At 39.5% G+C, this 24,668-nt stretch overlaps 2 protein-coding genes across 2 annotated transcripts in view; both read left to right on the top strand.

The window, feature by feature from the left end:
- The window catches only part of LOC125458878 (fibrous sheath-interacting protein 2-like), a 78,371-nt gene extending 58,760 nt beyond the window's left edge, over positions 1–19,611 (top strand). The window contains exons 10-11 of the transcript XR_009446710.1: positions 17,948–18,024; positions 19,526–19,611. The gene's annotated coding sequence lies outside the window, so the exon portion shown is untranslated. The remainder of the gene's footprint in view (positions 1–17,947; positions 18,025–19,525) is intronic.
- LOC125458993 (uncharacterized) overlaps positions 10,877–24,668 on the top strand; it is a 60,008-nt gene continuing 46,216 nt past the window's right edge. Inside the window, exons 1-3 of the mRNA XM_059651259.1 lie at positions 10,877–10,994; positions 17,948–18,024; positions 19,526–24,098. Of these exons, the coding sequence (XP_059507242.1) occupies positions 10,877–10,994; positions 17,948–18,024; positions 19,526–24,098 (4,768 nt within the window). The remainder of the gene's footprint in view (positions 10,995–17,947; positions 18,025–19,525; positions 24,099–24,668) is intronic.

Raw genomic sequence — 24,668 nt, 5'->3', positions numbered from 1 at the left:
ATCTTCACAGGAAGTGCTCATGATCTGATGTAATATTTCTACACAAATATGATCAGAGTGTGTGCCATTTGCAATGAACAGTTTCTCCCAGATTGTGACCAGTGTGTAGTTGAAAAACATATGCCTGAAAGTGTTCAAGATTTGATTAAATTATGAATCCTGTTTAACTTCTTTGATCGTTAAAGCTAACTGCTTGTAGTTACCAATTTAGTCAGTACACTCTATAGTATTATTGAAAGGCACCTTTAATATTGGCCAAAAAGTAGTTTTGCTATCTACAAAAACATCATCATTCTCATGTAGAGAATTCAGCATATTAAGGTTATGAAAAATCATTATTATAAGTGCAAGGTTACTGATATAAATAGTTGCACTACCAGACAACAAACATACCTTATTGGAAATGCATCAGCAATGTATTACTCTGTCATAAATGGTATTCCTAAAATGTATAGAACATAAAGTAAAAGCATATTCCTGCATCTATTCTACTACAGATCCTAAACTGTGTACTATTTAAGCCTTCAAAACCTGTGACAATTTACAGTAATTTAGATGCTCATTTGAACTTGAACAATTTTAAGCACATCTCAAATCCTGAATTTGAATTCATTCCAAAACCACATAAGTATAAGAAATGAAGTGTGTACCTCTAGACAATAGTACCCAAATGTATATCCTGTAAAACATCATATTGTGATTTGAATTGTTAACTAAATTTTTACATGTCTGTGTAATTGTTGAATTGACAATAAGTGCCAATGTTCAATGATGTATATCTATTTCAGATTTCTTTTGAGAAAGAAGTATGCTGTCGCACGTCTTCCAGTATACATTTAAGAGATATGATTATCAAATGATTATCAAATCATGGCATGTAACCTAATGGTACAAAGCTCACATTCTCCATTTTACTGAGCTTTGTTCTCTTATGGCATGACATGCTGAGGGAAGTAAGCTACAGTACATCTGAATTTCTTAGTTTGAGCCCTATCACACAGGATTGTTAGTGTACATGTGTAAATACCATGAGCTATAATAAAATTTTGTTGAATCCATCAATACTACATGCCCCCTATCTCAAGTACCGTATCATGGCTGATATGAAAAAATATTGACAAGTAAAATCAGAGTAAACCCAATGATATTTTATCAATACATTAAGATGATAATCCAAGGAAAGTGTAGGATTGATACAAGACTAAAAAGGTAGTCTATATATAGAGGCAGGTGTAGCTTTAGTTCTTACTGAATATTTTGACTCCAATTTTCATTCCCAAGTTGGGGCCACACAACTGGGAGAAATCCAGGCTCTACAAATCCAATCTATATAATGAGCCACATTTAAGACTTTCAGTCCAAGGAGATGGGCTGGATTAGGAATCAGGACAGGCGACCTGGGAGGAGTCTAAGAAATTGCCTAGTTCAACCATAGTGAGCTGGGCAGAAGCATTGTGCTGAAAGATTTGAAATAAAGATTAGAACAGGAAATATCTTTCTAGCTCTCTCTCCTTCGGTTTCCATGCCCTATTCACATCCCCCTGTACACCTCCCCTCATGTCTCACTGTGTCTCCTGCCAGTTTATGCCACTATATCCACCTCCCATGGCCACTCATACCTGTGATGCATATCTGCTCTTTTCCATTGCACTTTAAACCCCACATGCTCTCAATCATTCCCAAGTCCTTTGAAGTTCTGTGCTGACACAATGACAAATTGATTCCCCACCAACTATCTTTTTCCCTTCTCTTTCCTTGCCAGCATACCTATTATCCAGTATGGGCATTAAACAGGAAGCACTCTGACACAAAATAAAGCCACCAGGTTTTTGCTCATATCAGTAAACCAGTTGGGTTTTTAGGAGGACCAGTGATGGTTCCTAGTGCTGAAAGTAGCTTTTTTGATTGATTAATTTCTGTTATTAATTTAGTTTAAATCCATTGGCTGACATGATGGAATTTTGTTTATGAGGGTGTAAAATGATTTAATGGCACGGTTCTTAAAAACTCTTCCTGCAATGGAGAGACAACTTGTTCATCAGTAGTTGTCATATAGGTTTTGGATCCATTCCACTTTCTGATGCTGAATATGTTGACATTCTTGAGGTCATGTGAAATGTTTTCCTAATGCAGGATAATCTTGAAGACAACTGTGCTTTTATCAACAAACTCTATACTATTACATTTCTAAATCCCTGCTAGAATACTGCCTGTATCAGAGCTATGGCCTTGCTTACTTGATTTGATTGCCTTCATTTTTTTTACTAGAAGGGGGGAAAAGAAACAAGCTTTCTTTCTCAGACAGTTGCTCACTTTGATGCAGAATATTAACAAATGGACTGCTCACTAAAAACTTGTTGAATAACTGTTCTTTGTTGAAAATTACTTCACAAGTTGACTTTCTGACAAATCTGATGTAACTATAGAATGATTACAGCACATAAAGAGACAATTTGGCATGTTGTAAGTATGCTGACTCTGTAAAGAAACAATTCACACATTGTTTCTCTCCCACTATTTCCCTGTTTCCCTGCATATTCTTCCTTTTCTGATACTAATCCAATTCCCACTTGAATCCTTCAATAGAATCTTCCTCCAACACACTTTCAGGAAGTGCATTCCAAATGTTAATGATTCAGTGGATGAAAAGGTTGTTGTTCATGGTCACCATTGCATTTTTTTGCCAATTACCTTAAATCTGTGCTTTCTAGTTCTTGACCCTTCTATTAATATGAATAGTTTCTCCCTATCCACTCTGCCCAGAGCTCCTATGATCACAAGTACCTCAATGAATATCGCTTTTTTTCATTTCTCTTTTCCATAAGATCATAAAAAGTATGAGTATTGTGGCCTTAAAAACATTTTGTCTGTCTGCCATAACTCTTAACTCTCTTGTCAAATAAAAATGAATCCAACTCAATCTTGACTATATTCAGTCACCCAGCCTCCTCTGGTCTGTGAAAAAGAGTTCCAAGATGTAACAATCCTTTGTCAGAATAAATTTCTTCATCTTAAATAACAGACCCTTTATTTTTAAACTCTGCCCCCTAGCTCTAGATTTCACCATTACAGGATATATCCTCTCAGCACCCACCATGTCTAACCTCCTCAGAACTTGTTTTATTTCAGCAGATTACCTCTCATTTTTGCCCTGAGTTTTGGACTAACACACAAGAGGAAACATCCTTTCCATTTCCAATTTAACAAGACTATTGATGTTATAATACACCTCAAATCAGTCGCCCCTTGCTCTTATAAACTCCAGTGGAAATAAACCCTGCCTGTCCATTCTATCATTTATTGCCTGAACTGTTCAAATAATAATGATGCTACTTAGCCACACCTGGTAATGAATTTTGAAGTCCCCACCAACAGTTACTGTGCTATCAGAGACATATCAGAGATGACCACAAGACTGGTATCAGAGTAGCCCACATACCAACTACGACCCTGCGATAGCTACTGATGAGCACAAAAGATCCCATGCCCACAACCCAATAAAACTAACATAATATACAAAATATCATGCAAGGGCTGTGAGAAACATTACATAGGCCAAGCTGGAAGGAAACTGACAATAAGGATACACGAACCCCAACTAGCCACCAAGAGACATGACCAATTCTTACTGGCCTCAATACACACGGACAAAAAAGGACACAAATTCGACTGGGACAGCACATCCATTATAGAACAAACCAAACAGAGACATGCCAGGGAATTCCTGGAGGCCTTGCATTCCATCTGGAACTCCATCAACGAACACATTGAACTGCACCCAATATACAAACCACTGAAAAACAGAACCAGAAGTGATGCCAACCATCCCAGAAAATGGTGGTATATAAATAACAAGTGGGACAGAACACCAGTGCTTCACTAGAGGTGCACTGACGATGTTACTTGGCAAAGTGACGAAATGCCTGCAATTGAACACACCAGCTCGGCATGCAAGTCCACAACCCACAAGTCAAGCTACAAATCTTCTCCAAAACTTTAAACAAAGTCCTGTCTTTATACTGATGATATCCTTAATTGTGCACCAACAGCCTTACTACCTTCAATTCTTTCTTCACATGATGTTCAACATGCATAATTACTGATTCATCTCCTGAGAGAGAGTAATTGATAATAATCATGGGAGTCTCCTTTGCTCATGTTTTACCTGACGTAATAGGGTGGTTATAATGAAGCCCTTGATTTAAAAAGTGCAGGAATGAATACTAAGTACTTCTGAATACAAGGTAGTCAGGGAAGGAAGGGAAACAAATAAAGGAAGACAGTTGTATTGATTAAGGAGAATATTACAGTGCTGGAGAGAGAGGATGCTCTGAAGGCAATCAGGATTTGAATATATTTAGACTCATACTTTCACAGAGCCATGGGGAATTTGGAATATTAAGACCACTGTGTCAAATGTTTCAATAGCCAGGTCTTTTAAAAATTTATCATGACATAAACTGGAATAGCAATATTATGAAGATCAGAGAGATGAAAGAGTTTTTAAATTGTGTTCTAGAGAATTTTCCTGATCAGAATATTTCTGGCTCAACAAAGAAGGTTTCTTAAGGAGGAATTGGGTCAAATTAATCAAGTGTCAGGAGGGAACATTTTGTGAATAATAACCATAATATCATAAGTTTTAGCTGGTCTAAAGAAGAAGGAGCAATCTAGAATAAAAGCCAATTTCAGATATCTGCAATGGGTCTGTCTTGGAAAAAGTGTATTCACAGATTGGCAGGAACTTATATATTCAAGGAGTCAGGGAATTTCCATAGTGAAAAAAGGAGGGTGAACAAAGGCCAGAGCTCTCTGACTGATGAAAGATACAGAGAACAAGGAAAAAGGCTGTATGTCAGTCCTGCCATCCTGGAAATCAGTCTAACAAACTTCCGCTGAACTCACTCAATAGCAAGTGCATCCTTCCTCAGACTAAGAGGCCAAACTGCGCACAATGCTCAAGATGTAGCCTCACCGACACCCTATATAACTGCAGCAAGACATCCCTAATCTGAGATGCATATCATCTTGCTATGAAAGCCAGCATGCCCATTAAACTTTCCTCACCACCTACTGCACCTGCATGCCAACCTTCAGCGACTGTTCCACCATGACACTCAAGTCTCATCGTACCTCCCCTTCTCCTAAGCTGCCACCATTCAGATAATAACCTGCCTTCCTGTTTTTGCCAAAGTGGATAATCTCACATTTGTCCACATTGTTTGGCATTTTCCAAGTATTTTCCCACTTAGCTAGCCTGTCCAAGTCACCCTGCAACCTCTTAGCATTTTCCTCACAGCACATCCTGCTGAGGATAATCTGCAAATTTAGAGAAATTGTATTCAATTCCTTCATCCAAATCGTTAATGTATATTGTGAACAGCGGTTGTCCCAGCACTAACCCTATAGTACCCCTCTTGTTGCTGCCTGCTGCTCTGAAAAGGACACATTTATCCCAAATCTGTGCTTTTCATCTGCCAACTAGTTCTCTATCCACATCAATAAATTACCTCCGATACCATGAACTTTAATTTGCCTTACCAATCCCTTGCGTGGGATGTTTTTGAACATTCACTGATTTACCCTTGTCCACTCTACTGGCCACATCCTCAAACAATTCCAGAAGATTTGTCAAGCACAATTTTCCTGTCAGGAATGTATGCTAACTTGGACTGATTCTGTCACTGCTTTCCAAATGTTTAGTTATTACATCCTAAATAATTGACTCCAGCATTTTCCCCACTGCTGATATCAGGCTAACCAGCCTATAATTCTCTATGTTGTCTCTTTCTCCTTTTTCAAGATATGGGATTACATTAGCTACCCTCCAGTCCATTGGAACTCTTCCAGAGTCTACGGATGCTGAAACATTATCACCAACATGTCCGCTATTTCTAGGGCCAGTTCCTTAAATACTCTGGGATTCAGAGCATCAGGCCCTGGGGATTTATCAGGTTTTAATCCCATCAATTCCCCCAATACCATTTCCTGACTAAATAAGGATTTCCTTCATTTCTTCCTTCATGCTTGACCAACTGTACCCATTTCAGATGGTTATTTCTGTCGCCTTGGTGAAGACAGATTCAAAGTATTTGTTCAGTTGTCTTGCCATCTCTTTATTGTCCATCAAGGATTTACCTGATTCTAACTGTGAGGGACCTACATTTGTCTTCATCAGTCTTTTTCTCTTTATACATTTGTAGAAACTTTTGCAGTCAGTTTTTATGCTTTCCACGAGCTTACTCTCATATTCTGTTTTTTTCCTTCTGAATTAAACCCTTTGTTCTGCTCTGCTGAATTTTAAATTTCTTCCAGTCCCCAGGTTTGTTGCTTTTTTGGGGCCAACTTATTTGCCTCCTCTTTGACTTTAACACTATTCCTGATTTCTTTTGTTAGCCATGGTTGAGCCACCTTCCCTGTTTTACTCTTACTCCAGACAGGAATGTGCAATTGTTGAAGTTCATCCATATGTTCTTTCAATGTCTGCCATTGCCTATCCACTGTCAACCCATTCAGTATCCTTGGCCAGCATATCTTAACTAATGCATATCTCATACATTCAAAGTTAGCTTTCTCTAAGTTCAGGGCCCTAATGTCAGATTGAATTGTGTCGCTCTCCATGTTAGTGAAGAATTCCCTTCCTCAAAGGATCTCACACTAGATTGCAAACAAATCCTCTCTCATTACACAATACCGGATTTAGGATAGCTTGATCAAGTTGGTTCCTCGATATATTGATTGAGGAAACTATCCCTCATACATTCCAGGAAATCCTCTTCCATTGCATTGCTACCTGTTTGTTTAGTCTAATCAATATGCAGATTGAAGTCACCTAAAAGCACTGCTGCACCCTTACTACACACATCTCTAATTTCCTGTTTGATGCTATTCTCAACCTCACAACTACTGTTTGGTGGTCTGCACACAAGTCCCATCAACAGTTTTTTCCTCTTTGATGTTCTGTAGCTCCACCGATACAGATTCCACATTGTCCAGGCTAATGCCCTTCTTTATTATAGTGTTAATCTCCTCCTTAGCTAGCAACGGTACCCCATCTACCTTTTCCTTCTGTCTCTCTTTCCTGAAAATTGAATACCCCTGGATATTGAGTTCCCATTCTTGGTCACCCTGGAGCCGGTGTCTGTGATCCCAATTACATCATATCAATCCATAACTGTCTGCACAGTTAGTTTGTCCACCTCATTACAAATGCTCCTCACATTGAGACACAGAGCTGTCAGGCTCATTTTTTTTGACATTTATTGCCTTTTTAGAATCATGGTATAATGTGGCCCTTTATGATTTTTATCTTTGGTTTCTCTGCCTTCCACTTTCACTTTTCCCCTTACTGCCTTTTCTTTGTGTCCCCACTTTACTTCCCTCTGACTTCCTGCATTGGTTCCCATCCCCTGCTGTGTTAGTGTAAACCCTCCTCCAGACCACGAGCAAACAGTCCCCCAGGACATTGGTTCCAGTCCTACTCAGGAACAGACTGTCTGGTTTGTGTTGGTCCCACCTCCCCCAGAATGGTTCCAATGTCCCAGGAATTTAAATCCCTCCCTCTTGCAACATACTTCAAGCCACATATTCATCTCAGCTAGACTGTCATTTCTACACTAACTAGCAAGTGGCAGTGGTAATAATCCTGAGATTACTATCTTTGACATCTTATTTCTTAGTTTAACTCCTAACTCCCTAAATTCAGTTTGTAGGACCCTATCCCATCTTTACCTTCATAATTGGTGCCTATGTGAATCATGACAGCTGGCTGTTCATCCTCCCTGTCCAGAATGTCCTGCAGCCACCCAAAGACATGCTTTACCTTTGCACCAAGGAGACAACATACCATCCTGTACTCTTATTTGTGGCCACAGAAATACCTATCTATTCCCCTCACAATTGACTCCCCTATTACTGTAGCTCTACTACTCTTTTTTCTGCCCTCCTTTGCAGCAAAGCCAGGTGTCATGCAGAAGATAGAGAAGTTTGAACACACGCACCAACGGGTTCAAGAACATGTTCCTTGCTGCTGCTAGACTGCTGAATAGACTCTGTAATGTCAAATAATCTTGGCCTTGCTTTGCATGCCTGCTGTGCACTTGTAACTCGCATGCCTTGCTCTAAGCACCCTGTGAACTGTATGCCATTGTGTGCCAAGACCTGCCTGTACTGCTTGCAAAACAAAGCTTTTCATTGTACATAGGTACACATGACCACAAAAAGTCAAATCAAATCAAATCAAATGAACCCAGCGGCTGCTGCCTTCCCTGGATAAGCCATGTCCTCCAGCAATATCCAAAATGGTAAATCTGTTTTGGAGGGAGATGACCACCGGGTACCCCTGTACAACCTTCCAACTCTTTCTCTGTCGGGTGGTTATCCATTCCCTATCTTCCTCAGTACTTTTTATCTCTGGTGTGACCATCTTTACTGAACATGCTACCTATGATTCCCTCAGCCTCGCGGATGTTCCAAAATGAATGCAGCTGCAGTTCCAGAGCCATAGTGCGGTCAGACAGGAGCTGCATCTGGACAAACATCCAGCATCTGAAGGAGTCAGGGAGATTGGAAGAGACCCTGAATTCCCACATCGGACAGAAGGAGCATGACACGACTACATTCACACTCTGCCCACACGCAGTCACATATTTGAGGAAAATACAATTAAAGAGGATAGTGTATTTTTTACAAGTTATAAACAAAGCGACAGTTTATAAGTCATATGATTAGTTTGTTTCAGCATAGATCTGGTGAAGAAGGAATTCCTTTTTCTTCCAGAGTCTAGGTAGATGAATTCTAAAGTTATGCATGAATGCTGTCGCAACGCTCCCTCAATGTGGTGAACTTTCAACGGGTCGTGAAGGTAGTTGCTTGCAGTCTTATTACCTGGAGATTGGTTTTCTGTTCTGGTGGCCATGAGGACTAGATGTTGCTGCATTCACAAACTGTATCTTCAAGTTGGCCAAGTTCATGCAGGCAGCCAGCTGATTCAAACCTATCCCAATAAACAACTATTTCAAACTTGAATGACTGTTGTGAGTTCAGGCACACCCTGATACAAGTTTCATGCCAAAAATTAGAAAAAGAACAGTATGCAGAGTGCTGAAGACCCTAAAGGAATGTCACATTCCCCATTATGAACTGGATGTCCATGGATTTTCAAAGCAAGTTCAATCGTTTTAATCAAAAGAAGACAACTGTACTTTATAGACCAAGCAGTTGTAGCAACAGTTAGGCAAGCTGCGAACATAATCATAACAGATAATGAAGTGTTACATCGTGTCAATATTTCAGGCTCATCTGAAGAGGACAAGAAAAATCCCACAAAGTGATGGAAAGTAGTCAAATACCAGTTGCATGTCAGTGTCAACTTAAGAATTAATCACTTAAAATTGATGTCGGCAAGCAAAAGTCACAGGAATGAATAATCAACTTATCAGTAGATGCCATTACAAGGACAATGAATTTGACTTTTCAGGGGCTGAACTGATGCAGTGGATAATGGAGATAGTATTTGCATTAACACTCATCGAAACATTCAAATAAGACCTCTTAGAAATAAAAAAATAACATTGATAATTGCAAACAGAGGGCAGAAAATATGAAAATATTGTTGGTGGACAGCAGCACCTTTAAGGATTAGGTGCAGAAAACAGAATTGACGTTGTAGTCAGAGTACAAAGAGCCACCAAGCTGTGTGGCCTGTCATGAACCTGCCCTGCATTCGAAGAACTGTGCATGGTACTTGATGCAAACTTTTACTGAGTCTGCCCATGCAAGAATTTAGCTCCAAAGATACAGACAGAGGTTTCAATACATCAAAACACTATACAGACACAGCAACATGACTAGTACAGCAAAGAATGTACCATGGACCTACATAAACATAAGCTGATACACATAGTTCGTAGTGAGTCAGGCCCAAGTCAAGACCCAGTGTGGAACAACTTCCAATCAGAAGACAAACTGGATTTCCACAGTGGTGAAATATGAATGGATGAAGTCAACTAACTAGTGGCACCTTTTGCCACTATTAGCACCACACATTCAAAGTTGGCAAACACACATTCAAAACACCAAGATTGTCAATATTCTTCCAATCCAAAAGCTGAAGAACGTGTATCAGGATTGTTTGAGCTCAATACTACAGCCAGTAACTCCTAATTAACTGCATACAATGAGTTGCCAATCCCTTGCATAGGGCAACAATGCAATACAGCAATGGTAATTTGGTAAGAAAACCACAGATATTTTACCAGGTGGTCATGAGTGAACTACCTGCAGCAGGACTATCAGCATATCCAGTTCTCAAAATTATCATTACCCAATGTAAGACCATAAGACTACAAGAAATAAGAAGAGGTAGAGGCTATTCAGCTTCCCAGGCCTGTTTTGCCATCAATAGGATCATGGCTGAGTCAGCCTTCCACATGTCCACTTTTCTAGATTCACCAAGGTTCACCAATGTTGTGTCACCAAGATTCCAATGGCAGTAGAAGATATTAAAAAAATACAGGTTTTGAATTAGTCCATGTTTACTTCTGTTGTACCTGGACAGGTTTGACATCACAGGAAGTACAAAGGTAATGCCATTTTTAATAATGCGGGTTCTTCAGTCAAACTTCCCAGAAATTGCAGTGTTCGTTTACAAGGAAAGCTTAAGTGTGAGCTAGATGATGTGGAACACAATATCATCATCAGTCATTTGGATCATGACAGACTTGTGCATTTCTAATCATATGCAGTGATCGTAGGATGATGAAATTCATGTCACCTAACAGAACAATGCAGAAGAACAAAAGAAGCCAGCTAAGGCAAGCGTAAAATACACCAATTATACAGAGCAAACATTAAAGAACACAACCAGGTGGTGACCATGATGGAACACCATGACAACAATGAACACAATGATGACATGTCTGTAGACCAAGAAGATCCAGCAGCAAAATCCACAATTCCAGAAGAGTTCACCACAGATTTGTCAAATCACCAAAGTAATGTGAAGACTCTTTGATTTCTGTACTTGTAAATTTTACATTTCTACCTCAGTATAATTAATGTTGCTATTACCTTTTTTTAAGATAGCATACAAGAGCTATCTTTGAAAAAAATGTTGCTGTTTTGTCATCTTTAGGATGATGTTCTTTTAAGAACTCAACAAATGAATTAAGGAAGTATGTGGATGTTATGACTACAGGTGACAGACTTTCTACACTGAGACACAGGTTGTGTTTAGAGATTATTCTGTACTCCATATATTAGCGTAAGTGTAAATAAATCTACCAGAGATCTTCAGGTAAACAGAATCCATATTCCTAATTAGTATGACAGGTATATAACACAAAATATTGTTATAAACACTAGCTGGTCATGATTCTTTGGCGTGATTAATGAAAATGTTGACTTGTGCAGACCACCTGAAAAATAACATTTCCTTTCGACCAACCTCAGGCTTATGACATTGCAGTGAAAGATGTATGATATTTGTATAAATATCATTTATTTAGGTCTTAAATCTTTTGAATTTCAATTATTTAGATTTTAAATTAGTGGCATGTTGAATTGACTTATTTTTGTGAAGGCGTTAAAAATTAATTAGGTCAGTATTTCTGGAAACATTACCTTAAACTAGAATGTTTCCAGATAGAGACCATTCAGCCCATTGAGTCTGCACTGACCCTCTGAAGAGCATCCCACCCAGACCCACCCTATCCCAGCATTTCCCATGGCCAATCCACCTAGCAAGCACATTCCTGGACACCATGTGGCATTTAATATGACCAATACAGCTAACCTGTACATCTTTGCACTGTGGGAGGAAACAGAGTACCCAATGGAAAACCATGCAGACATGAGGAGAATGTTTAAAATCCAAATAGTCACCCAAGCCTCATATAGAACCCTGGGTCCCTGGCACTGTGAGGCAGCAGTGCTTTGCACCATGCCACCCCATGTTACTTCAGTGAAAGACTGTAGTTTGTGAATCATTCAGAATAGTAACAGTTGATTTGAAATGTGCATTGGTCATTCAGTGCTGAGGAAATCTAAGCTCTCAGCCGTGTGCGTATTCAAAGAAAAGGCTCCATGGCTCAGAAGACAAGAACCAAGAAGAAATGTGTAAGTCAGACCTACAAATTTGATAGGAAAAGGAGCAAGTGATGATGTTAGTGAGTAGATGCAGTGTATTTAAAAATTATTTCAAACTGATATATTTAGATAGTTTGGGTTGTTTTATTTTACTTCTTTTGTGTAATAAGCTTTTGCTTTACTGTTAAAACCAAATTTCCAGCTTTGTGTGCTTACGTTTCAATGAAAGATTGCTGTGTTAAATTAAGAACAAGTAAAATATGATCTACCAAACTATATTTCATACTGGGATCTGACTTGTCCAACATCAGTAACATCAAATGAAATTGTAACAAGTGGTGTCTTGCTGGAATTGCAGTTCATTGAGTTTAAAAGGGGGCTATGTCTCTTTTAAGGAAATAGGTATAAGAAGATACTGGACATAAGATATTCATGTTGTGGTAAAGTTTACTGCGCAGATCTTAAAAATGATGTTGAATGTTGCAAAGAGCTTTCTGGGAGTGGAAGGTATAAAAGTGGATTATATGGAAAGTTTAATTAAAGCTAAAGCAAGTGATTTAGCAGATAACTTGAAGATAGAAATAAAAACTGAATCTTATAAGGAAGAATTGCTTAGACTGATGATGCAATATTTAGAATTAGAAGAATGGAAATTCGGCTTGGGATTTAATAGCTAGAATTACAGAATCTACAACTATAAATTAAAAAAAAACAAATTGTCTTAGAGAAAGAAGTAAAAAGATTAGAGTTAGCAGACAAAATGGGAGAAGGAATGGAAAGATAAGCAACAGGATAGTGTGTGTACAGGTGGGTTTAAGCTCGAGGAAGACTAGGAATATAGCAAAATGGAAGGATAGCTTAAAACATCTTAGGATTTCCAATATCTCTAATAATGATAAGAAAGTTAGCATTAAGGCACTTTACTTAAATGCTCGTAGTCTTTGCAACAAAGTAGATGAATTAACAGCACAAATCATCTTGAATGATTATGATGTGGTAGGCATCACAGAAACATGGTTGCAGGGAATTCAGGACTGGCAGTTAAACATCCAAGTATTCACAACTTATCGAAAAGACAGGGAGGTGGGCAGACGGGGCGGGGTTGCTTGTTAGTTAAGAATGAAATTAAATCTACGGCACTGAATGACATAGGGTCAGAGAATGTGGAGTCTGTGTGGGTGGAGTTGAGGAACCACAAAGGCAAAAAAGCCATAATGGAAGTTATGTACAGACCTCCTAACAGTGATCAAGACCAGGGGCGCAAGATGCACCAGGAAATAGATAGGGCATGTCAGAAAGGCAAGGTCAAGGTGACCATGGGGGACTTCAATATGCAGGTGGACTGGGTGAATAATGTTGCCGGTGGATACAAAGAAAGGGAATTCATAGAATGTTTAGAGGATGGCTTTTTGGAACAGCTTGTGATGGAGCCCGCAAGGGAGCAGGCTATTCTGGACTGAGTGCTTTGTAACGAGCCTGACTTTATAAAAGATCTTAAAGTAAGGGAACACTTAGGAGGCAGCAATCATAATATGGTAGAGTTCAGTCTGCAGTTTGAAAGAGAGAAGGCAAAATCGGATGTAATGGTGTTACAGTTAAATAAAGGTAATTACAGGGGCATGAGAGAGGAATTGACAAAAATCGACTAGAAGCAGAGCCTAGCGGGGAAGACAGTAGAGCAATGATGGCAGGAGTTTCTGGGTGTAATTGAGGAAACAGTACAGAGGTTCATCCCAAAGAAAAGAAAGATTACCTGGGGTGGGATTAGACAGCCATGGCTGACAAAGGAAGTCAGGAAATGTATCAAAGAAAAAGAAACAGCCTATAAAGTGGCCAAGAGCACTGGGAAATCAGAAGATTGGGAAAGCTACAAAAACAAACAGAGGATAGCAAAGAAAGAAATAAGGAAGGAGAGGATCAAATATGAATGTAGGCAAGGTAGTAATATTACAAATGATAGTAAAAGCTTCTTTCAATACATAAGAAACAAACAAGAGGCAAAAGTAGACATTGGGCTGCTCCAAATTGATGCTGGAAGGCTGGTGATGGGAGATAAGGAAATAGCTGAAGAACTCAGTAAGTACTTTGCGTCAGTCTTCGCAGTGGAAGACATGAGTAGTATGCCAACAATTAGGGAGAGCCAGGGGGCAGAGTTGAATATGGTAGGCATTACAAAAGAGAAAGTGCTAGAAAAGCTAAAAGGTCTAAAAATTGATAAATCTCCTGGCCCGATGGGCTACATCCTAGAGTTCTGAGGGAGGTGGCTGAGGAAATAGCGGAGGCTTTGGCTGTGATCTTTCAAAAGTCACTGGAGTCTGGGAAAGTCCCAGGTGATTGGAAAATTGCTGTTGTAACCCCGTTGTTTAAGAAAAGATCAAGACAAAAGATGGAAGATTATAGGCCAATTAGCCTAACCTCGGTTGTTGGTAAAATTCTAGAATCCATTGTTAAGGATGAGATTTCTAAATTCTTGGAAGTGCAGGGTCGGGTTAGAACAAGTCAGCATGGTTTTAGTGAGGGGAGGTCGTGCCTGTCAAACCTGTTAGAATTCTTTGCAGAGGTAATAATTAGGTTAGACCAAGGAAATCCAATGGATGTTATCTATCTAGACTTCCAAAAGGCCTTTGATAAATTGCCTCACAGGAGGCTGCTGGGTAAGTTGAGGGCCCATGGTGTTCGAGGTGAGCTACTGGCTTGGATTGAGAATTGGCAGTCTGACAGAAGGCAGAGAGTTGGGATAAAAGGCTCTTTTTCGGAATGGTGACCAAGTGGTGTCCCGCAGGGTTCAGTGCTGAGGCTGCAGCTGTTCACTTCATATATTAATGATCTAGATGAAGGGACTGTGGGCATTCTGGTGAAGTTTGCTGATGATACGAAGATAGGTGGACAGACAGGTAGTACTGAGGAGGTGGGGAGGCTGCAGAAAGATTTAGACAGTTAAGGAGAGTGGTCCAGGAAATGGCTAATGAAATTCAACGTGAGGAAATGCAAGGTTTTGCACTTTGGAAAAAAGAATACAGGCATGGACTATTTTCTTAACGGTGAGAAAATTTGTAAAGCAGAAGTACAAGGGGATCTGGGAGTGTTGGTCCAGGGTTCTCATTAGGTTAACTTGCAGGTAGAGTCTGTGATTAAGAAAGCGAATGTAATGTTGTCGTTTATCTCAAGAGGTTGGAATATAAAAGCAGTTGATGTGCTTCTGAGACTTTATAAAGCTCTAGTTAGGCCCCATTTAGAATACTGTGTCCAATTTTGGGCTCCAGACTTCAGGAAGGACATACTGGTGCTGGAGCATGTCCAGCAGAGATACACATGGATGATCCCTGGAATGGTAGGTTTAATGTACGATGAACTGCTGAGGATCCTGGGATTGTATTCATTAGAGTTTAGAAGGTCGAGGGGAGATCCAATAGAAGCTTACTAGATAATGTATGGCTTAGAAAGGGTGGATGCTGGGAAGTTGTTTCCGTTAGGCGGGGAGACTAGGACCCGTGGGCACAGCCTTAAAATCAGAGGGAGTAAATTTAAAACGGAAATGAGGAGACATTACTTCAGTCAGAGAGTGGTGGGCCCGTGGAATTCATTGCCACGGAGTGCAGTGGAGGCCGGGACATTAAATGTCTTCAAGGCAGAGATTGATAAATTCTTGATCTCACAAGGAATCAAGGGCTACGGGAAGAGTGCAGGGAAGTGGAGTTGAAATGCCCATCAGCCATGATTAAATGGTGGAGTGGACACGATTGGCTGAACGGCCTTACTTCCACTCCTATGTCACAAGGTCTTATGGACTTAAGGGGAAAGGAAAAATCTTGAATGGCAAAAAGGATGGGAAACAGCAGTGGAAAGGCACCTTGACTGAAGAAAAAATGGATATGAATGAGAGGATAAAGAAAAACAAAGACTGATAGAAAAGAATACGGAATTTAAAAAGTTTGAACTCTGAAGCAATAAAAAAATTAGTCAACATAGTTTGGTTAACGAAAATCTTAGAGTGAAGAAGGGAAGAAAAGGTCATAGTTCAGTGAGTGATTCTGATTCCACTGAGGGATGCGATTTAACTGAAATTCTACTCTTGGTGCCCTAGTTTACTGATTGTGGAATTAAAAGATTTTTAACCTAACCTGAGAAGGTATTTGAATGAAAGAAATGGCCAAAAGATGCTTGGACCTCAGTGTTACAAAGTATTTTGACAGGTATGCAGATTTCTCAAAAGACTAATCTGCAGATTATGAAATTCTTAAAAAGGTAACTCAATAGCTTCTGAGATAACAAGGTGTGGAGCTGGAGGAACACAGCAGGCTAGGAAGAATCAGAGGAGCAGGAAAGTTGATGTTTTGGGTCGAGACCCTTCTTCAGATTTATTTTCTGAAGAAGTGTCCTGACCCGAAATGTCTGCTTTCCTGTTTCTCTAATGCTGCTTAGCCTGCTGTGTTAATCTAGCTCCATACCTTTTTTACCTCAGACTCCAGCATAGGCAGTTCTTACTATCTTGCGGTGCTTTTCAGCTTGTTCCTGAAGCTTGTCAATTAAAATCTGGGACTATAGAACAGAAACCTGATCAAACATTTATAGCAATTGTAAGGGAAACAGAAAAGCTGTAGGATCAACAATTTTGATCACAATAGGTAGAGAAAAGTTTGGAGATCTTAAGGGAAATTTTCATTATGGGTGAATTCAACAATAAAATTCCTAAATACCCAAAAACTTAATTACTTGAGCATCACGTGTCAATGACCAGAGAAGCAGCAGTTCTGGCAGATGCCTGTGAAACTTCATGCAGGCAGATGGGGAGATGGTCATATAAGAATTCACAACTTGGAGGATTAGAAAATCTATGAGTGGAAGAGATACAAGTTTTAAACAATAACTAGGAGGACACCAGCACAATGGAAGAGAATGGGTATAATCAAAAAGTGATATGGAGAAACTTACATGCTTCCACTGCAATATGTTTGGCTCTACTAAAAGTGATTATTGAAAAATAATTGGGAGGCCAATTGCAGTAGTAAGAATTTCTAATCAATCTTCAGAAAAGGGGCATTGAGAAAGAAAATAGGTATTAAAACCGTAATGCTACTGCAGTAAATACAATTTTTCCAATAAAATAAATGGACTAAGAAGGACAAGATGACTCACAACAGTCATGCAAATTTGCCTTCAAATATCAATAGAGAGATGGAACACTAGAAATTCCAAATATTTTTCCTCGAAAGGAGAGAATTTTTTTATGTTTCAAGTTAAGCTATTTGGAAACATTGGAACAAGTCAGTCACTAATGCTGCTGATGATACAATTTGTCTTCCGGGGAGTTAATGAAGGAAGAAATATTAATTTGAAATAAACATGGAGGTTGCAAACGTCTCCTATTATACAGAGGTGAATTAAAGAGCGACTTAGTGAGTGGTAAGACACTGTTGGCTTAGCTAGTGGTGCCCACATCTCAGGCAAAAATGACAAAAACAATGTGATTTAGGGGCTCCTGCAGAAACCCCTGAAAATTAGGACATTTAGACACACCTGAATAATCCATGACGTTCGCTCTCTAAGTTACCCATTACAAAGGGAAGCTTGATCAACATTAATCAATTGCCAATTCGCACTGGTCCCAGTCTGTACTTTACCAGTGGAAAGGCACAGACAATATGATACATGGTATCCACTCTAGGTCCTTCAGTTCTTCCAAAGGCACAGGATTCTGTCATTTTTAAGAAACCAGTTTGAGAGTAGATTGCTGGATTTACCTTGGAAAGTTCATCGTAAATCATCATCATTTCTGGTTTATCTGGAGAATTTGCCATTAGAAGAAATTGCTTCAAGTATGTTAATTCAATTAAATGTTTGAGAATTGTTTTCTTTATAGGTGAATGTGCAATACTCCCTGAAGGTCATTCAGTAGTGCTTACAGAAAAACCAAAATTGAAGGTTGCAAAACCTAAGGTATGTAGATTGTGCATATGATGATATTATATAATTTTATGTAATTGAGGTGGTAATAATGAAGTTAATATTTAAATATTGTTCAAATATCCTAGTGGTTCTTCCATATTATTTATGACCATATCATTTGACTGATGTAGTAAACTCTGTAATAAAAGTCTTCAAAATGTAGCATACAACTCTTTATCACAATTTTCAGCTATTTAAATCTATAGTTGACTTTTAAAAGGCTTGCTGTGTATCTCTCTGTAGCCACATGCTCTATTCATGGGACTGCAGCTTTGAAGAACATTGTTGTCTTTTCTCACTGCTCCTAAGCTGTGTTTCATATTAAGTTTCCCATCTGATTTTCCAATCAGTTTTCATTTTGGAATTGGAAAATGAATATTTATTAGCCCAAATTGTTTACTGACCAATCAAAACAATTGTCAACACACCGTCTGATCGCAGTACCCAGTGAGGTTGACTTTCCTTGTAGCTTTTGAGTTTGGTTCCCTCTAATTATCCATTGTTAGTACTTCCGGTGTTAGCTCTGGGCCAGTTTTCAATATTTTTCTTTTATTTTGCTAATTGTTTAGCAAAGTAGCTGCTAAAAGGCTGTCATCATGGCTGAGAATACAAATATAAATAGATATCATTACCACTAAATGACAGGTGCCCATGTAGGACTGAATTGAGAATAAATTTCTTCATAAAGGGTGTTGTGATTCTTTGGCGTTCTCAGTCTCAGAGGGTATGAATGTTCGTCATTGACTGCATTCAAAGACTGAGGTTGATAGAATTTTTGATACTAAGGGGATCAAAGGATGTGCAGACAGGGCAGGAATACAATTAATTTAAACTTTATTTAATAATGAAACAGGTGCAAGGGATCATATGACCCACTCCTGATCACAATTTTAATGGTATGTTTTATTTGTGCTGGAAAAGCTAAATGACTGGCTATGATATATTTATAGATATAAAAGTAACATTTATTTTAATACAGCAAGAATGCAGAAGAGATGTACACAGATGTTGGTGAAAACATAATTACCTGTGGCTAAACTGTGATTATTTTCCTTTGGAACAGAGGAAGTTGCAGAAAAAATTAACAGATTTGCATGCAATTATAAGGGATCTAGAATAAATGTGTATGAAGGACGGATTTCTCTCAGTGAGAGGCCAATAATCACATAGCAAAAATATTAACTAGTTGGCAGAAAAATTAGAGGGCGCTTGAGGTGGAATCATTTATCCAGAACATGTGAGGTAGGGGGAATTTTTGGATTTTGGAAGTCACTGAAAGGTGGCCAAGGCAGACACCCTTACTCATGACAATTTGTACTTGAAGTGCTACAATCTACTAGACTATGGATCAAGAGCCTAAAAATAGAATTTAGCTAAGTAGCTCTTTTTCAGCTGGTACAAAGAAAAAGTATCATTTGTCATACATGTTTTATTTCTAAGTAAGTGTAAAATACTGTTTAATTTTTAATAAGCCCTTCCTTCACTTGTTTAGGTGACTCTAGAAGACCTCAACAAATTAATTCAGAATATCATAACATTTGTAGTGACTGTGTTGACCAGCACCATCTATCCTGCCATTCAAAAATATGAAGATATGACAGTAGGTCATGCTGAAAGCAGAGATCATGCTGACCGTCGACATCCTTCTGACCGTCGACGTACTGGTGACCGCCGACAACTCACTGGAAGTCAAGATCTCACTCATGACCAAAATCTCACAGAAAGCCAAATTGCTGTCAAACGCCTTGAATATGCTGAAAAGGGAGTTGAAACTGACATAATTGATATTACCGAAATGGGAGCTGAAACTGAACTACTTGAAGTGTCTGAAAAGGAAGTAGAGACTGATGCAATTGAATTTGCTGAGAAAGGAGCTGAAACTGACATGATTGAAAGTAGTGATGAGGAGACTAAACAGCCAACAGTTGAAGTTTCTGAAAAAGAAATTGAAACTGATACAATTGAATTAGTTGATGAAGCAGCTGAAACGGAAAGCCAAGGCATTGGTGAAGGTCAAGACACTGGTGACAGCCAAATCATTGGTAAAGGCCAGGGTGTTGGTGAAAGTGAGGACACTGGTGAAAGCAAAGACACTGGTGATATTGGTCAAGACCAAGATGTTGGTGAAAGTGAAGACACTGGTGAAAGCAAAGACACTGGTGATATTAGTCAAGACCAAGATGTTGGTGAAAGTGAAGACACTGGTGAAAGCAAAGACACTGGTGATATTGGTCAAGACCAAGATGTTGGTAAAGGTGAAGACACTGGTGAAAGCAAAGACATTGCTGACAGCCAAGTCATTGGTGAAAGTGGAGACATGGGTGAAAGCAAAGACACTGGTGATATTGGTCAAGGCCAAGGTGTTGGTGAAAGCAAAGACACTGGTGATGGTGGTCAAGGCCAAGATGTTGGTAAAGGTGGAGACACTGGTGAAAGCAAAGACATTATTGACAGCCAAGTCACTGGTCAAGGTCAAGATGTTGCTGAAAGTGGAGACATTGATAAAAGCCAAATCATTGGTGAAAGCCAAGATGCTGATGAGAGCCAACTTGCAGGTGAAAGTGAAGACATTGGTGATGACGAAGAGGTTACTGAAGTTGAAGATGTTACTGAGGGCCAAGAACCTGACGAAAGCGGCGAATCTGGTGAAAGCGTTGAATCTGGTGAAAGCTACTCCACAGAGTGTGAGGACTTTTCGGAGACTGAAAATGGTGTCAAGATTGAAGATTCTGAGATAACCGAAGGAGCCACTGAAGGTGAAGCTACTAAAGTCCAAGAAACCACCAAAGGCCCATATACTGCAAAAGACCAAGATACTACTGGAAGTGCTGAGAGACAAGATGTCACAAAAGTCCAAGATGAAGGCCCGGATGCTGCCAGAGGTCAAGGTGATATTGCTAAAGAACAAGATTCTATTGAAGGTCAAGGTCTGACTGAAAGCCAAATCACCACACAGAAACAATATGACACAAAAAGTCAAAATTTGGATGAGAATAGTGACGATCAAGTTTCTCCCTCAGAGGCCAGTGACATGGCTGATGAAATAGTCAATGATGTCATTACATCAGTCAATGAGGATCCACTAAGTGCACCTATGAAACTACTTCCCTCACTCAACTTTCTTTCGCAACTTCTATGTAAACCTTCGGAAAAGAGACAGGAAAGTACTAAAGATGTCCTAGGTGTTTCAAGATCACAAATACTTCCAGCTGCTGAAAAGATTTTACGGGCACATCTAGAGAAATTAACAGCCGATTACCCAGAACTCGTATACATCCTCACGGGTTTTCACAGTACTCAGAAAACATCTGCGAATTCCAGGAAGTTGATTTTTAATTGCAAAGTCCATTGTCTTGCTACAGATATTACAAATAATATTCTTCAGAAACTGCGATGTATTATATCAAATGAAGTCATTACAACTATTTTAAACTATAAACCAGCCATCTCAAGTTTACATAGTAAAGACAACATCTCAGACAAAAATAAACACATTCATAAATCTGAAAAGGAACCAAAAAATGACAAATGTGATGACCTTCATTTGATTAATGTAGAACAAGAGTGTTGTTATTCACATGAAATCTGTTTGGGAGCTGCATCAGAAATATCTGAAGACACATCAGAATTCCAAAATTCAGAAATATTCAATGTTATCGAAGACATGAATAAATATGTTTCGACAAGGATTGAGACTGTCACATCAGCAAAAATGATACCAGTTATATGCACGGATCCTCCTGAGTCACCAAGTGAAAACCCAGAAATAGATTTTAGTGTGCAGGCAAAGGACATAGTGATTACTATATTGAAAGCAATACATAATGAAGTAAAAAAGAAAGCTGTTGCAAAACTTAAATGTGGAAGCGATATGTCTCTGCTAAAAGAAGCTATTTTAGTAGATGAAATTCTGTCTGCTATTTTGCAAGCTCTTAGTGGGAAAACAGCTGATGATTTTAAAAAACTAAAATTGAAGAAGAAAGTAAAATCTAAGGAGATCTCAGAAAGAAAACCTAAAGCTCATAAAAAGGCAGGTGAACAGGCGATTTCTGCACCTAAAGGTGAAACACTCCCAGCTGTGAATATTCCTGGAATGGTGATTTATCCACAAATGGAAGATGGTGATATCTCAACTATCAAAGGTGCACCAGGACGACAGAAACCTGAGGCAGGCCATGTGGCACAGCAAAAAGCTAAAGCTGAGGATTCTGAAAGAGATGCAAAGTTCCCAAGGAGGGATTCTAAGATACCTACCCAACATGATCTTAATGAACAGGAACTGGCCTATGAACCAAAAGACATTCCAGAAGGGACCTTATTAGAGAAATTATTCAAGAAACCTGAGGAAACGTCCACTTCTGATCTTCACCCTGAAAGAAAGCCGAAAGGGACACAAACCATACCAAGAAAATGCCGTCGCAGAGAGAAAAAACTACAAACAAAACAACATAAAGTCAGAGACAAAAAGCAACAAACAACCAAAGAGTTAAAGCTACAGACAAGCAAGGACTTAAAACAACATGTAGGCAAAGACGTAAAGCAACAAGTAGAGAAGGACACAAAGCAACAAGTAGAGAAGGACACAAAGCAACAAGCAGAAAAAGAGGCAAAAGAACAAGTAGAGAAGGACACAAAGCAACAAGCAGAAAAAGAGGCAAAAGAACAAGTAGAGAAGGACACAAAGCAACAAGCAGAAAAAGAGGCAAAAGAACAAGCGGAGAAGGAGGCAAAAGAACAAGCGGAGAAGGAGGCAAAAGAACAAGCAGACAAGGAGGCACAAGAACAAGCAGACAAGGAGGCAAAAGAACAAGCGGAGAAGGAGGCAAAAGAACAAGCGGAGAAGGAGGCAAAAGAACAAGCAGACAAGGAGGCAAAAGAACAAGCGGAGAAGGAGGCAAAAGAACAAGCAGAGAAGGAGGCAAAAGAACAAGCAGAGAAGGAGGCAAAAGAGCAAGCGGAGAAGGAGGCACAAGAACAAGCGGAGAAGGAGGCACAAGAACAAGCGGAGAAGGAGGCACAAGAACAAGCGGAGAAGGAGGCAAAAGAACAGGCGGAGAAGGAGGCAAAAGAACAGGCGGAGAAGGAGGCAAAAGAACAAGCAGAGAAGGAGGCAAAAGAACAGGCGGAGAAGGAGGCACAAGAACAGGCGGAGAAGGAGGCACAAGAACAGGCAGAGAATGGGGCAAAAGAACAGGTGGAGAAGGAGGCAAAAGAACAGGCAGAGAAGGAGGCACAAGAACAAGCGGAGAAGGAGGCACAAGAACAAGCGGAGAAGGACGCAAAAGAACAAGCGGAGAAGGAGGCACAAGAACAAGCGGAGAAGGAGGCACAAGAACAAGCGGAGAGGGAGGCACAAGAACAAGCGGAGAGGGAGGCAAAAGAACAAGCGGAGAAGGAGGCACAAGAACAAGCGGAGAGGGAGGCACAAGAACAAGCGGAGAAGGAGGCAAAAGAACAAGCGGAGAGGGAGGCACAAGAACAAGCGGAGAAGGAGGCACAAGAACAAGCGGAGAAGGAGGCAAAAGAACAGGCGGAGAAGGAGGCAAAAGAACAAGCGGAGAAGGAGGCAAAAGAACAAGCGGAGAAGGAGGCAAAAGAACAGGCGGAGAAGGAGGCAAAAGAACAAGCGGAGAAGGAGGCAAAAGAACAGGCGGAGAAGGAGGCACAAGAAAAAGCGGAAAAGGAGACAAAAGAAAAAGTAGAAAAGGAGGCAAAAGAAAAAGCAGGAAAGGAGTCAAAAGAACAAGCGGAGAAGGAGGAAAAAAAACAAACTGAGAAAGACGCAAGGAAACAAACAGAGAAGGACATGAAGAAACCAACAGACAAGGACATGAAAAAACCAGAGAAAGACTCAAAACCAGGAGTAGACAAAGAATCAAAATCTCTAAAAGGCAAAGAAATGAAATCACTTTTAAAAACATCAGCTGCTGATAAGGTCCCATACCAGTTACAGCTTAGTCCAGAAGCTATCAAAGCACTATGTCAAATGATTGTGGGCGTCATTTTGGACAGATTTGGCTTATCAGATGCACATGAAGAGAGAAGTCAACAGCATTCAGGAAAAGGTATTCCCCCTGCACCCCGCCCCCCCAACACACGTATATTTTAAAAACTTAAGAAATATTTGGGGGGGGCTCAATAGAAGATAATTTAGTTCTGTAAAAACAACATAAACCAACTGCATAGATTAAATCAAAAGAAGCAACGTAGAATAAAATGGCTTTTAATTAAATTCTTGAATGAGGGAAAGAACTATTTTGGTACCTTGAGTAGTCAAGTCCAGACAATAATTAAGTTCAAAGCATAAAACGTGGGACATAAAGACAATTTGAAGTACTTGAATGACATTCACGCATAAGTAAAATACCAATTGAATTAAGTTTTAAAATTAAGCTAAAGTGAGGAAATATTCAAAATGTTTGATTGTTTTTAGTAGTTAAATTACAACAAATAAAATATTACAACTAGTGAACTACACATGTAGCCAGTACAGAGGCTACCCGCACTTCATTCTTTCTTCACCTGTGGATAATTTATCCTGATTGTCTTTGCTGTTCTCACTTCACATTTTTACATCTCTTAAAGCTGATTCCAAGACTTTCAGTGACATCATGCTGTCCAAAATTATTGTTTAT

Source organism: Stegostoma tigrinum, chromosome 15 (genome assembly GCF_030684315.1).
Source record: "Stegostoma tigrinum isolate sSteTig4 chromosome 15, sSteTig4.hap1, whole genome shotgun sequence".
Classification (NCBI taxonomy): Eukaryota; Metazoa; Chordata; class Chondrichthyes; order Orectolobiformes; family Stegostomatidae; genus Stegostoma; species Stegostoma tigrinum.
This window is presented reverse-complemented; position numbering and strand designations above follow the sequence as displayed.